This window comes from Myodes glareolus, chromosome 13, assembly GCF_982192425.1.
Source record: "Myodes glareolus chromosome 13, mMyoGla1.1, whole genome shotgun sequence".
Classification (NCBI taxonomy): Eukaryota; Metazoa; Chordata; class Mammalia; order Rodentia; family Cricetidae; genus Myodes; species Myodes glareolus.
Window position 1 is genome coordinate 41,332,714 of NC_142038.1, and position 15,714 is coordinate 41,348,427.

A 15,714-nucleotide genomic window follows, 5' to 3' on the forward strand; every position below is an offset into this window, starting at 1 on the left:
ACCCGGGAACTTCCCCTAGGCCAGGCGGTCTAGGGGTGGTGGCAGGAGTGGGCGGGGTCTCGCGCTGGCCTCGGGGCGGGACTCACTTGCCCTGATCTTCACTGTTCAGTGCATCGGAGCGTCGGGATCTGTGGGTTTTCGCGCGCGTTTTGCGAAAGTCCACAGAACAAGCAAAAAGGACAGAAGCGCCGCAGAGCCAGGGCGCGACCCTTGCGTCCCAGGGCCGCCCTGCTACCAGGCGTCCCAGCGAAAGCATGAGAGGCGGCGGCTACGAGCGTCAACCCCGCCCCTCCCTCCCTGACCACGCCTCAACTAGCCCCGCCTCCTTTGTGCGGGCGCGTCGTTGCCCGGGCGACGGCCCCCCCCTCCCGGCCCCGCCCCGTGCCGCCGCCCCAGTCTCCGCCTAGCGGCCGGTCCAGCTGCAGTCCGCGCGAGCAGCCGCCGCAGCCGGCAGCGGGCCGAGTTTCGCGGCTCCCGGGGCCCTCGCAGGGAGCAACCGCGCTCTCCCTTGCCCGTGCTTTCGCCCGCGCCGGCCCGTCCCTCGCCGCTGGTCGGGTCTGGCTGACCAGCTTGCCCTCCGGTCGGACCTCAGACTCCCGGGCTGTCGCGGGGACCCGCCCACCAGATCCTGCTGGGGCCCTCTGTACCTTGTCGCGTTTCCGCGGTTGATGACACCTGGCGGAGGGCTGCAATGGAGGGGGATGCCTCAGACTCTCAGGTGCGCGGCGGCGACGCGGGGGTCCCGCTTCCTCTCCGCTGTCTCTCCGGGCCGGTCCCACTGTTCCGCGCCTCTTTCTGTCCTTGAGCGGGTCGGCCTTGGGGTCTCCGGGCGGGAGAGAAGCACGGGTCCGGGTATGGCGCACCTGGCCACTCCGTGGACTCCCTACGGAGGGCTCTTCCGTGGGGTTCAGTCTGCAGAAGTAGTCGCTTTGGGGCGCCTTGTGCGCTAGAGAGGAGGGCGCGTGCACCCAGCGTGCCGCTCTTTGTTTGGAGCCCCGAGGGGCGCTCGAGTTCCTCCTGGACCCCGGCGGTGCCTGCCGCCGGCTGGGAGCCGAGTCTTCTGCTCGCTGGGCGGGGCCGGGGCCCCTGCGGCTGTGCAGTCCAAGCCTTTTCTTCGCCGAGGTCGGGTAGGCTCGACTCCTGAAGTTTCCTCTGCTTGAGGGAGCTATCACATCACATTGCTCCTGGTTTTAGCGCAAAAAACGTTAAAAAAAAAGACACTGATTTTTCTTTTAAGAAAGAATTATTTTATATCCAGTGAAATCAAATAATTTAGGCGCAAAAATGGAAATGATTTCTAGAGAACCCTCTAGGAGGTGGAGTTTACTGATAGTATTGTTTATATGTAAAGCGGAACAAGAATCGATTTTGAGCAGTCAGGACAGTTTTTTCCTTTGAATTAGTGTAATATTGGGTGAAGTGAGATAAAACGCAAATATCCAGTAATCTTTGGCGTGCGTTGTGGGTGTGGCCGTCATATTTCCAGGTTCGTAAAAATCGTAGCCTGCTGTGGGCCGTTTTTAAACAGTTGCGGTACCTCAGGGCACACTGCGTTAAAGATCTGCTGGCAATGATGAAGCCAGTTTGTGGTGCGACTCTCAGGGTTTGTTAAAGCCCTTTGTGTCACCAGCGGGGGTGGGGGGGGGTGAGGGACATAGGTAAGCATACACTTTTATTTCATTACAAGGAGTAAATTAGATTTTACTTTCTGAGTACTTTTTAACCCAGCGCTCGGGAGGCAGAGCCAGGTGGGTGTCTGAGTCTGAGGACAGTCAGGGCTACAGTGGGGAAATCGTAATGTAAAACCAAACCAACCAACCAACCAACCAAAAACTTTCTGTATATTTCTAATAGACGAAATGATTGAGATTTTTAAAATGTATAAGATCGAGATTTTTAAAATGTGTAAGACTGAGATTTTAAAAATGTTAGCTTGTCATTAAAGTCTCAGGATGACAAAAGTAATTTATATTTAAAATGGTGAAATGATGAATTCCTGTAGGTTTGAAGGAAGGAGGCTCTTGGAATAGTCTTTTAGTCCCCTCTACCCTTTTAATATTCATGATATGCTTTTATGATAACTGCATTGATATGGAGCATAGAGCCTGAAGCATTTTGGCAGCATTATAGTAAAGCACCTGAAAAATGGTTAAATTTAATGTAGAAATTCTCTGTTACCCAGCTTGTAAATAGAATTCAGTTAGGATTTCCTGAACACACTGGCTTAGTCTGGGTGTTTATTTTTGTCAGCTCTTGCTATTTGGCTATCTTGGAGTTAATGTATTAAGGAAGGATGGTTAGTGTCATAGTAAAATTTTTTTTTAATTTAAAATGATCACTTTTAGAATTTTGCTGGAGTCCTAAATCAGACACTTGTTCCTGGTGATTTGGACACTTGTGATTTTTGATAGGGTATGGTTCTCTAATATTTTTATATTAACTTTTTAAACTCTTGTGTTTCTCTTTCCGTTGGCTTATATCATCAGTTCTTAATCCCATGCCTTGTATATTAAAGGGAGTCTGGTGGTATAGGATTTCACAGTTGTGGTGGTTTGAATGGATATGGCCTCCATAGAATCGCATGTTTGAATGCTTGGCCCATAAGGAGTGGCACACTATTAGGAGGTGTGGCCTTCCTGGAGGAAGTATGTCACCGTGGACGCAGGGTTTGAGGTTTCATATACGCTCAAGCCACACCCAGTGTCACAGTTCACTTCCTGTTACCTGCAGATCAAGTTGTAGACCTTTCAGTTCCTTCTCCAACACCATGTCTGTCTGCACACTGTCATAGAGATAATGGCTAAACTTCTGAAGTTGTAAGCTGGGCCCAATTAAATGTTTTGTTTACAGGAGTTGCTGTGGTTGTGGTCATCACGTCTCTGCCCACAGCAGTAGAAGCCCTAACTAACACAGAAGTCAGGGAAGTTCAGATTTTAAGGTCTCTTTCTTAATTTTTATTTGGAAAAACCAACCCATGTACTCACACAAAATGGATGAGCATGCTGACACGTTTACACACTAAGAGTTTTTGACTTTGCCTTTTGGTTTTCATCTTTAGGTGACTATTAAGAATATCGAAAAGGAGCTTATTTGCCCAGCATGCAAGGAGCTGTTTACACACCCGCTGATTCTCCCCTGCCAGCACAGCATCTGTCATAAGTGTGTGAAGGAACTCTTACTGTCTCTCGATGATTCCTTCAATGATGTGGCCTCAGACAACTCCAACCAGAGCAGCCCGCGGCTTCGGCTCACCTCCCCTAGCATGGATAAAATTGACAAGATTAGCAGACCAGGTATGTGGGAAAGCCTGACTCATATGCCATCGGTGGGGCAGGGAGAGCTTATAGATAGAGGTTCAGTTATAACTGTGGAAGGGAAGTTATTGCTGCTGGTTTTCCCCCCAAGTGAACGAGTTAAGACCAACTCCCCATTTAAAACGTCAAAATGGACTTTCATTTTTTGATAGGCACTTAAGATGGCTATTGAATACTCAGTTTGTGCTAAACTGCTTATTAACTGTGCCTGCCTTTATTTTAGGTGATATTCTAACTCTGTGATGTCCTTGATAGTGGTAGAATAATGAATGATTGGACTACTAGGGAAGAATCTATCAAGTTAATGTACAATAAATACTGCAGAATGGTATTAAGAATGGGACTACAGAATGGTTACTTCTAAAAGCTTTTTTATTTTTTTAGATTTTATTCATTTTGTTTTATGTGTGTTTCAATGTATTCTATGCACCATGTGTCTGCAGTATCTGCTGAAGCCAGAAGATGGCGTCAGATCCCCTTGAGTCTGGAGTTATAGTTGGATAGAAATCATCATGCGGGTGCTTGGGAGAGCAGCTGGTGCTCTTTAACTGCTGAACCATCTCTTCAGCCTTTAGAGAACATTTAGAGCAGATCAGATTATGTGGTATCATTCTACCTGAGAATCTTGTTTTCATCAGTCACTTGAAATTCTTTTTTTTTTTTTTTAAGTAAGTGTTTTGGCAGGGCGTGGTGGCACATGCCTCTGTGTCAACCCATGGGAGATGGAGGGAGGAGGATCTATGGTTTCAAGGACAGCTGAGGATGCATGAGAACCTGTCATCTCCCCAAAATAAGGGTCTTGACTATCATGAGTACTAGAATCTGCACACATCTAACGACACATAGTGTACATTTTGTATCACAGCTCAACATTTTCTGGTTTCCTGTCAAGACAGTGTGGCCTCTGAACACAATTGCAGGGATGATGTGGATCAAAATTGACTTACAGGGACTGGAGAGATGGCTCAGTGGTTAAGAGCATTGCCTGCTCTTCCAAAGGTCCTGAGTTCAATTCCCAGCAACCACATGGTGGCTCACAACCATCTGTAATGGGGTCTGGTGCCCTCTTCTGGCCTGCAGGCATACATGCAGAATACTAAGAATACTATATACATAATAAATAAATAAAAAAAATTGACTTACAATCACAGCAACTGCTGAAATTCTGTTTTTAATCTATTCATTTTTATGTGTATTGATGTTTTGCCTACATGCATGTCTGTGTAAGGATGCCAAATCCTTTAGAACTGAAACTGCAAACAGTTGTGAGCTACCATGTGGGTCCTGGGAATTGAGCCCGGGTTTTTTGGAGGAACAGCCAATGCTCTTAACCACAGAACCATCTCGCCAGCCCCTGAAATTCTTTTAAAATCATTGATGACCATAGCCTCATGTTAAGCATGGTCTTTATAAAAGGAGTGTGTGCGAGCATCCAAAAGTTCTGGGCTTCAGAGCTTCTACTCTGAGCAGTTTGGGCTTTGAAATTTCATCTTTAAACCTTTTGTCTACTCTTCTCAACTTCTCCCACTGATAGGACAGGGGTCACTTTTTAATCTTGTGAGTTTTTCAGAAAAACATCTCTTTCTAAGCTTTCAGTTAAAGAGTATCATCTTTTTGTGGCCTGCTTTATGCAATGAAGTCTCTTTGTTCAGAATTTATATCCATGTACCTACCCCATCAGAGTATATATATATATATATATATATATATATATATATATATATATATACATACACATACATATATATATTATACCACTGCTTTTTAAATATATATGTATATATTATTTTATATGTATGAGTACTGTGCCTGCCTGTTATGTATGTGTACCTTGTATGTGTTTTGCCTGTATGCTATATCTGTGCACCACGTGTATACCTGGTGTCTGAGGGGGTCTGAAAAGAGTGTTGCCTTCCCTAGGACTCGAGCTAGATATGGTTGTGAACTGCCATGTGAATGCTGGGAACTGAGTCTGGGACTTCTGCAAAAATAATAAGTATTCTTAACTACTGGGCCATGCATTTTTCTTTGACTGCTATCACTAACTCTCCAGAAGACAGTTAACACACACACACACACACACACACACACACACACACACCAGTGATGTTGACTGGGCAAATTGAGAGTGTTTGAGGACAGAGAGGGTTATGCTCATTGTGAGGTTAGAACTTTTTATTATTTTCTCTTTGCCAGAATCTGACACCCTGAGGGATAGAAAGACAGAGAGGGATGAGTTGAAGTCATTCTTATTAGATAAAATTTGGTTTTCTATCAGTAGGTCTTCATTGGCCAGTTGGGAATCCCTTTGTTGACTGATTGAGGAAAACTTGCTTTCCGTGTATTAATAATATTAAACACAAACAGCTAGTGGAATATTTTTACTTAAGATTGTGTTCATATACATTTTTCATGAAGTTCTGTGTCTTAGTCTTTTAATCTCTGGATTTGATTATTCTCATGTATGGTTCACATGAAATTAGAACTATAAGTGCTTTTAGAAGCTTCCCATAGTTTTCTGTATATGCTTGATGCATATTTGTTGAATGGATGTTGAGTGACAACCTTTTGGTACTAGACTCACACAAAGCATGTCATCATGACTGAAGTGGAATATGGTTAAACTTACCTTTTTTTTAGAACAAGAATTCTATTTCACCATATACCCCACTGTCTAGATTAGACACAAAATGATTAAAATATGCCCCTTCCCCATCCTGTAAGATTACTGTGCAGCTGAGTCATGCCCCAAGCAGGGAGTTGAAAGTGTTTGCAAACTTTTCTCTGAAGGCTACGGGTGCTAGGAATGTTCAACTTGGATGGAGAAGGATGGCTACAGAAAGGTTCCTAGCCCCATCGCAGGTAACAGCCCCTGTAACTTCGGCTTCAGTGGCTGTGACACCTTAGACTGGTCTCCATGGGCAGGCACCCTCCCCATGCCCATAAATACATCTTAGCGAGGCTTGGAAGGTGAGACTATTCCAATTGTGGCAATTTCTAAAGGCTTTGCTTGTGAGTCAGTGATCACGAATTGAAGGACCATCTTCTATATGGTCACCAGTTTTAAACAGCCAGGTGTCACTGTATTACAGATATAACAATATTTTTCATTATGGGCAAAAATGATAAGACACACTAAAGGAAGTCAGAAACCCTGTTCAAAGCAATGTATGTGGAAGGAATATATTTCTAAAAATTACTTTTTACCATTGATATTTTTTACTGAAGAATTAGACCCTAGGCTGCCCCGTATATTAGACACCAGCTGTGAAATGCTTGGAATAGGACTTTTCTGATTGATGTGCTGTAAATATGAACTGCTTATTGGAGTTCAGAGACTTTAGGATAGCACAGGTAGAGATTTAATGCTTTTTATATTTATTACATTTTGAGATGATATCTTGGATATAGTGGGTTAAATAATCAAACTAATTTTACTGGTTTTTAAACTTTTATTGTGGCTACAAGAAAATTTAAAAATATGTTGTACTGTGGCTCATTTATGTCACTGAAATAATATTGCCATTTACATTTAATGGATTTTTTAATGAAAGGGTGCTTTGAAAGAGTAAGGTTTCTGTGTGTGTCAGTTACATATTCAAGTGTATGAACAGAAAAGCTGTCTTGTGTATTTCTGATCATATGTGTGTAATTTTCCCCTCCAATTTGTATTTTCCAGTTATCAGAGATACTGAATTTATAAGTTTTTAGTTTAGCAGAAAGTCAAAAGATAACTTGAATTTACTTTGTTTTTCTAACAGTTGCCAGACATGAGGTTGTTTAAAAACACAAGTCTGTAGGAGTAAGTGTATGTCTCTCTGGTGCTGCCAGCAGTGATGGAGCCTAATTCCATACGATGGATCGACTCTTTTATATTGCTGGCTTTGTAAAAACCCTATGTGTCAGGAAAAACACATATTTACTGTTGATTCAGTAATTGTACTCTGTGCAGGACATAGTCAGTTCTTTATCTTTTGTTGACAAGATGTGACTATTCTCTTTGGAATGGAATTCTAAATCCAGCTTTCTGTTCATTGTCCACAGCATCACCACGGAGATCTTTGGGGTGGAGAGGTAGAAAAAGCGCTTTATTGCTTTTGCGGCCGCAGGCAGTGTGGTGTTAGATTTAAAGTCTCTAATGTATCTAGAGTTTCTCTAACACCAGTGGTCAAGTCTTCAAAATTATGTAGAAAGTAAACAAATTGTACCGACATGACTTAAAGGTCAGCAGAGTGAAATTTCTGATGTTTTTAAGGATGTCTGTCACAATGACTCCTGCACACACACAATTTTGTTTTTTAGTGTGTGGTACTGAGAAATCTTTTTACATTCAATTAGACTATAATGTAATTTAACATGTCACAGTGGTAAGGTTAACTAAATATTTTAAAAAATTTTGTCTAAAAGTTGTCAATTTTTGTATTATCACTCTCTCTGCATGTTTTATGCAAATAAGTATCTTTGTTGTGTTTTAACCTGTGTCCCACCAGAGTTTTAACATGGAGGTCTTACCCATTCATGGGTCATGTACACAGCTTTTTAAGGCTTTGGACTATGTGATGCTGTGTGAAACATTCCAGCCTCCCCACTCCTCCCTTTTCCTTTTCACTACAGTTGACCTTTAAAGTAAAACGGACAACTTTTTAGTCAAATTCTGGTAATGATCTTTGGTAGAGAAATGTTATCCCTTTTCTGTTCCCTTCACTTCCTGGGAAGTTCAACGGCATCTTACCAATTGGACAGGAGCAAGAACAGGAAGGTGTTACGGCCAGAATATGGGAGAGGGTACAATTGCAGCAGTTTGCAATGTGGTGCGAATTGATTCTCTTGCATTTGTTTTTAAATATTTAATATTTTAAAAATATTTTTATTATTTTTAATATTTAGATTTGTTTTTGCATTTATTTTTCTTGATAGTTGAGTGATAAAGTATAGACTGAGATGGCTCTTCTTTATTTTAAAATCGTGCCTTGATGTTTGCTTACTGTGCATTTGAAGCAAAGATGTGTGAGTTGAGAGTATTTACATAAAGTACGAATACTAAGTCCACAGCCGTGGGGCTGCTGCTTGGTTGGCATTACTTAGCCTTCCCAATCATCATTTGGTTAGTCCCTCTCTCCCCATATTGCACCATACTGTAGAGAAATACTACGTGAAAAGAACCTTCTCTACGAGAAATATTCAACTCTACACTTTATGGTGTATATGGTGTCCACTAGTCTCAAGTACTCTTGAGAATTTGAACTATGGCTGTTGCAACCAAAAAAGTGAAAATTTAATTATCTTAAATTTAGATTTCACCAGCCATCTGGCCTCATGGCCCTTTTAGCACAGCTATTGAAAGCTGACTTTGATATATCTTCCTTTTAGCTTGGTGTCGGACTTTTTTCCCCATGGGGTTTACTTTCTAGGATATCCTTAGAGCTGTCAGCTCTCTTTGTTTCTATGAATATAATATTTTATGAAAATAATGGTAAAAGCATATGACAGATGAAATGAAAGTTAGCACTCATAAGATTTGAGAGCCTCATGAGATCAGATTAGAAAAACAGCCAAGATACCTGTTTGAATAAGTTCCTTGAAAATTACTCAGGTGTTAAATTCCACATTTTATCTCATCTTAGAGGGCCAGTGTGATGTTTCATAAAAACTTTTATTTTCACCATTAAAATTAAGATAAGAAGAATGCAGAAAAGGAAAGTGAACACTTTTTGTCATTTCTAAACATGAAAACAACCAAAATTTGGGTATCACCAGCATACCTATTAAAACATAATTTAGTTTTCATGATTTTGTTTCATATCGCTACTTAATTGGTTACAACCTTCACAAGACCTATATTGCTTTTCACATAGACTACAGAGATTGGTTATTACTTCATTTAAATGTCCATCTAGTTAAATTACATGTGAATTTCCATTTTTTAAAACTTGACCACTGCACCATTTGACTTTTGGGATTGTTTGGCTTGGTTTTTGACGTTTCCATTGGCATGTGTGTTTTGTTTTGTTTTAACTAGCCTTGCACTTATTTCATTACATGCCTGCTGTGGTGTGAAGCATCCTGGGCTGTACTGCATGCTTTTAAAATTACTACAGAAATATACCAAGTAGGATTTTCAAGTTTGTGGGGCGTTTCCTTTTATATAATTCATGTTTAAAAATGTTAAGGCTAAAATGTCATTAAATGGAAATATTAAAAATTCTGTGCATGGTTTACATTAGTTGCTTTTGGGATCCAGTGACACTTTGCATGCCATAAAGTCATTATTATAAATAATACTTTGGGCTATCTGTGAAGTTTCACCTATTGTGGTGTTATACCAGGCGTCTTTTAAGATATTATTTTTAGACGACTGTCATTTCAAGGGCAATATTAATGTAGCTACTTAAAGATCTTTGCCAAATAGAATATACTGACTTTACCCATTAATTTTTGGTATTGGATGTGATAGTATGAAGAAAGGCTGAAGATTAAGAAGTTCCTTTGTGTATTTTGTGGGCAACTAAGATTTCATACTCTAAGAAAGTTTTAAGTAAGTATTTGTCCACTCGTATTAAAAACAGACAGCTTTGCATTTCTCCGGACCAGCAGGTAAGGTCTGCCATACTTTGGTTTCTTGACTTATTAAGATCAGGATGACCACACTGAACAAAAAATTCTAATGGTTAAGGTCATTTATTCTATTTTATATATTAAAAAATCATATGCAATGCATCTTGGTACTGAATTAAATAATCTTAATGATTCTTTCTTTCAGGTCCCATGGTTGGTCCCTCTTAGAGTTATTAAATTTCAAGTCTCTGAATGTGTTCTTCACTCTCCTTTAGATCACATTCAATTACCTTCTGCTCTCTCCCCCTGAGTTTTCCCAGTTGAAACAGTGCTACGATGGGAAACATTCTGTGGTGATGATTCTTAAAACGTGTGATTCCCCCGTTCCTTTGAGTGTGTGATGGAAGTACAGTCTAACAGAAGTGCACAAGTGTGTGCATAGGTTAGCAGTTTCAACAGTCACGGGGTGACAGTGAGCATGCTGAGTCATGCACTCTGGTTAAGGCCCCTTTTCTTCCATTTCTCCCCAGTCAGCTAAGATGGTATTCACTTTATAACTTTGGATATGATATATAAAATTAACTGGAGGTCTTAATTATATAAAATTACTCTATAAAGTAAAAATATCCTATGAAGTACTGTTGGTAGACGTTTTGTCTCCATGTCTGTGTTTAGCTTAATGCAGGTTTGTGTTCAATTTATTATAGATTATTTTTCTCTTCTTCTTTACTTTTAAGAAGAAAAGTAAAAGTAAAAAAGTAAAAGATTATTTTTCTCTTCATATTAAAAGTAAATATGATAACCTTTAATAATTTGAACTTGTCTTTTATATACAAAGTTAGCTTATTTGTTTACAAAAGCATTTTCAGAATGCAGATGGAGCCACGTGGAATAGTTGTTATTGTAGACGTTCTAGACCACAACTCTACATTTTAATCATGTATGATGTAACTGAATGAAGCCTTACTGACTACACAGGCTGGAAGCGTAATTCACTGACCCCAAGACCAACTACGTTTCCTTGTCCTGGCTGTGAGCATGATGTGGATCTTGGAGAGCGGGGAGTCAGCGGCCTATTTCGCAATTTCACTTTGGAGACGATTGTTGAGCGATACCGACAGGCCGCTAGGGCAGCCACGGCCATTATGTGTGACCTTTGTAAACCGCCGCCCCAGGAATCCACAAAGAGCTGCATGGACTGTAGCGCAAGCTACTGCAATGAATGCTTCAAAATTTATCACCCTTGGGGTACGGTAAAAGCCCAGCATGAGTACGTGGGCCCCACCACTAATTTCAGACCCAAGGTAAGTTAGGGTACAAAACATCATGGGAGAAGAGGCCGGGGTCTGGAGGCAGGAAGATTTGATTGGATAACATAATTGCGATGTGTTTTGTTAGCTGAAGCTTTCCTGTCAGGGAAGAATAATTACAGCGTGAGACGCCGCGCTTGCGCACTCTGTTAGGTGGCCCTCACATTTCTCAAGCATTCTGGATGGTCTGCTTAGTAAAGCTCACCAGAACTGCAAGATCTATGTATGATCTATGTTGAGTAAAACATGAGTGCACCACCACCACTCATCATGGATGCCTTTAAACTTCTTGTTGCTCCTTCCCCCCCTGATCCCAAGACAGGGTTTCTCTGTGTAGCCTGTTCTGTAGATTAGGGTGCTGTTCTGTAGATTACGGTGCCCTCAAACTCAGAGATTGGCCTGCCTCTGCCTTCCAAGTGCTGGGATTAAAGGTGTGTGCCACCACCACCGAGCATAAAGCTGTTCTTCTTTATAATTTAGTAACTGGTATGAATATGGAAATATAATAGTATTCTTAATCATGAAACCTTAAATGTGTAATAATTTCATATGTAAATCTTAAAAATTATTTCGAACCTAGAGAGATGCCTCAGTGGTTAAGATTTCCTACTGTTAGCAAAGGACCCAAGTTTGGTTTCCACCACCCACAGGGGACTGCTGCAGTCTCAGTTCCTAGGAATCCAATTCTCTCTCCTGTCCCCCTAATGTGAACACTAATGTTCACATATCCAACACATATTCAGACATGCAAATAACTTAAAATAAGATATAAAATCTTTTAAAAAATCATTACAAAATATTCACCAAATAATGCTTACGTCACACAGATCTGAAAGATTAAAAGATATTTCTTTGTCCCCATGTTCCAAAAGACCCTTTCCTCAAAACTGTTAGTCTCAACAGATTTACCAACCTGAATTCCCTTTTACAATGTTTGTCTCACCCTAACTGCTAAGGCCTTTGATTTTTTTTTAAATGTATGACTCCAAGAGTTAGTGCTTCGTCTGAGAGATTGCATTGATACTATTCCATCCTGAAAGGACAGGTGATAAAGAGCTCCGTGAGGACTAGGTTCTTAGAAGCTGAGTACTCTGTAGAATTTGGAATGCAAATGAGTCATAAGCCTCTAATTTGCAACCACAAAATACTGGTGAAGTACGCCAAAGGAATATGAATAATTAGGAAAAGGTCTCCTTCCAGCCATTCATTTGTGTCAGCCCGTATAGTGTAACTCTTCTACGCCGTCCCTTATGCTAGAGAATATTCACCTCCAGTTGAACTCACTGTACTTCTTTCAATGGGAGCTTAAGTTCCTACTTTAAAAAATGCATATGGTTTTGACAATTAGGAACCTGGACATTCTGAAACATTAAAGCTTTTTCCACTTTTGTCTCCCCTGAAGCTGTATGGTCATAGGACTTTGCATATTGGTCATTTTTTCCTAGTGTGTCAGAGCAGTTAAAGCTGCCTAACATCCAGTCTCTTGAAATCATGAACAACTTTCATCAACATACTTCCTAAGTACTTGCTTCTGAATGGAAGCAACATTTTATGAACAATTTAAGTGTATCCATGATGCTAGTTCATAGACTTAGTATAAGTGTGACTGTTTCCTCAGGAGATGCTTCTGGGCATTGAGTGCGGGGCTTGTGGAGCTGGCCTGTTGGGTGCTTACATCACAAAGCCCTCCAAGCCCTCTTAGCAACAGGCCATAGAGTCTCTTCAGGTTTTCTGATGCCTTGTAGAGATGCTCAGTAAGACGTGTTTAATGAATGTGCTGGGAGTCCCTCTCTAGCTGGTTTAAGCGTTCTCTCTACTCGGGTCCTGTGGAAATGAATGATCTTCCCACCATGGTTCGGGGAAATAACATCTGTGTACTAATGGTTTGAGCCTTCAGATTTAAAAATGGTAATTCTAGAGTTTTCATGTGACATATTTTTACTTTTTATACTTTTATTCACCTATATGGCTTTTTATTTATTTTATATAGCAAATATTTATGTTGGGGGACATGCGTGACTTGAAACCTGAATCTCTAACTGCCTGTGTGTTTTTATTCAATAGATTTTAATGTGCCCCGAACACGAGACCGAGAGGATAAACATGTACTGTGAGCTGTGCAGAAGGCCGGTCTGCCACCTCTGTAAGCTGGGTGGGAACCATTCCAACCACCGGGTGACCACCATGAGCACTGCTTACAAAACCCTAAAGGTATGACTTACCATTTTAGAAGTGAGTTTACATTTTTTCATTTTATTTAATGTTTATGGATGTTTTACCTGAAAGTATGTCTGTGTACCATGTGTGTGCAGTGCCTGATTCCCGGGACTGGGGTTACCCAGGGTTGTCACCCTCACTATGGGTGCTGGGAATCAAACCTAGGTCTTTTGAAAGAGTAGCCAGTGCTCTTAACTGCTGAGCCATCTCTCCAGCCCTGGAAGTAGGTTTTGATACCTGGTGATTTCATGATTAAGTTTTTATAATGTAATCTATTTTACAGTTAACAGTGTAACGTAGAACTTAGTATGTAATTATTTAAAAGTATGTAATTATTATATATAAATTATATAAAACTACTTTTATATGATTTATGTATATTATATAAATATATAATATAATACATTATCATATATGATAAGTTGTATTTATAAAATATAAAAATTATATGATTATATGATTATATAGTTATGTGATTATATATAATTATTATATGCAGATGTATCATATAATTATTAAAAATTACATATATTTAAATAACTTAAGAGTATTAGTTTTTCTGAGTCTGGGCTAAAGCCTTGCACAGCTAGTTTTGAAGTATGAGGGGCACTGTTAGGATCCCCCAAAAGTTCAGTGTTCATTATTGATCTTCCAGGTGCAAAGGTAGAAGGCTTCTGGGAATTTTCAGATTTGATGCTCTGTAGCAGTGCGGGCAGTAGTGTGGTTTATTTCATTCCTTTTCTGCTATAAACAGTGGTGTTAAAGGAGTTAATCCAGCTTAATTATCTTATTTCCCTTTTATTTTAATTGTTCCCTTTAACGGTATGTATGTAGATTATCCTACATGTAGAGCCGTATACATAAATTGTGTCATATGTCTGTGTAATGGGCAGGTTTGGCCATTACACCTTTTATTTTTCTGCCCCTTTGCTTGCCTGGTGTCTTAGTTAGGGTTTCTCTTGCTGTGGTAAAACACAATGGCCAAAAACAATTTGAGGAGGAAAGGGTTTCTTTCATCTTATACTTCCAAATAAACAGTCTATCACTGAAGAAATCAGGAACTCACGAGGGAGAGGAAGCTGGAGGTAGGAGCTGGAGCAGAGGACATGGAAGAACGCTGGCTGCGGCCTGGCTTCTTAGCAGCCAGGACCACCTGCCCAAGGGTGGCTCCACCCACAGTGGGCTGGGCCCTCCCCTGTCAATCACTGGTCAAGAGAGTGCCCCACAGTCTTCCCCACAGTCCAAGCTGGTGGTGCATTTTCTCAACTGAGGTTTCCTCTTCCTAGATGAATTCTTGTTTGTGCCAAGTTGGCAGAAAACTGGCCAGCTGAACGTTTTTGGTGGGTTACAAGGTATTTTTAGTTATGCCCTATTTTCAGCCTTGCCTGGCAGGGCAGGGAAGCATTTGGTTTTAGGTCTATCAGCCTGACTTTGGAGGTAAACCCTTTGGTGATTCTTCTACCTCCTCGAGAAGCTCTTGTTTTCGGGGTTGGAGGTCTGGATTGTGGGGAGTACATTACTCCCAGCTTGTGTGAACTTTAATCATTTCTGGAACTTCTCTTGACCTCAGACCTGGGTGACTGTGTTTAGTCTTGTATATCCCTCTGCATGTTTCCCCCTTTCTGCTTTTCTCTGTGGCTTTAGGCTTTAGAAGCCCCGACTCCCTTAACTCCCAGCTTCATCACTTACGCTCATGGGAGATGCTGGGGTCCATTTGAGTTCTCTGCCTCCAGCCCTAGATTCTGCAGACAGCAGGCCAGGATAGTCAGGCTTCTCTTGTTTCCATCGTCTGGTATATATAGAGAGATTCCAGATGTTGCGCTTGGTTCTTTCAAGTGGGAAGTCAAATCTATTTTTGTCACTTCATCACGCCTCTGTCAGCTTCACATAGCACAATTTGTAATTTACCACATTTGTAAAAGTTTTGATTTCTAATTGGTTTAATTTCATGTAATCAATTCCAGTTTTTATTTCTTGTATTGTCTTTGATGTTAGAGTAAAGCTACTGTGTTGGAAAAACTATCCATAAATTCATCTTTCTCCTCTGTTCTCTGAACCCACAACAAGCAACGCAGAAGACATTTTGTTTGCTGGTTGGTTTTTGTTTGTTTGAGACAGTGTCTTGCTGTGTAAACCAGACTGGCCTCAAATTTGCCGTGATACTCCTGCCTCTACTTCCCAAGTGGTCATTTACAGAATGTATTACCATGCCTACGTAGAAGGCTTCTGTGACCTCACATGACATTAGTAAGCAAGCAACGGATTCTATAGCAGCAGTTGCTAGCTGGGGGTCCTGTAGGTGAAGGGCCAGTCCCCAG

At 40.9% G+C, this 15,714-nt stretch overlaps 1 protein-coding gene across 2 annotated transcripts in view; it reads left to right on the forward strand.

The window, feature by feature from the left end:
- The first annotated feature begins 421 nt into the window (after window positions 1-421).
- The window catches only part of Trim36 (tripartite motif containing 36), a 34,095-nt gene continuing 18,802 nt past the window's right edge, over window positions 422-15,714 (forward strand). The window contains exons 1-4 of one of the 2 annotated variants that reach the window (XM_048419525.3): window positions 422-718; window positions 3,059-3,293; window positions 10,848-11,173; window positions 13,244-13,390. In XM_048419525.3, the coding sequence (XP_048275482.1) occupies window positions 692-718; window positions 3,059-3,293; window positions 10,848-11,173; window positions 13,244-13,390 (735 nt within the window). In that variant the 5' untranslated portion in view covers window positions 422-691. Of the gene's footprint in view, window positions 719-3,058; window positions 3,294-10,847; window positions 11,174-12,922; window positions 13,088-13,243; window positions 13,391-15,714 lie in introns of those variants that run through there. The other variant, XM_085699906.2, reaches the window with a different exon arrangement.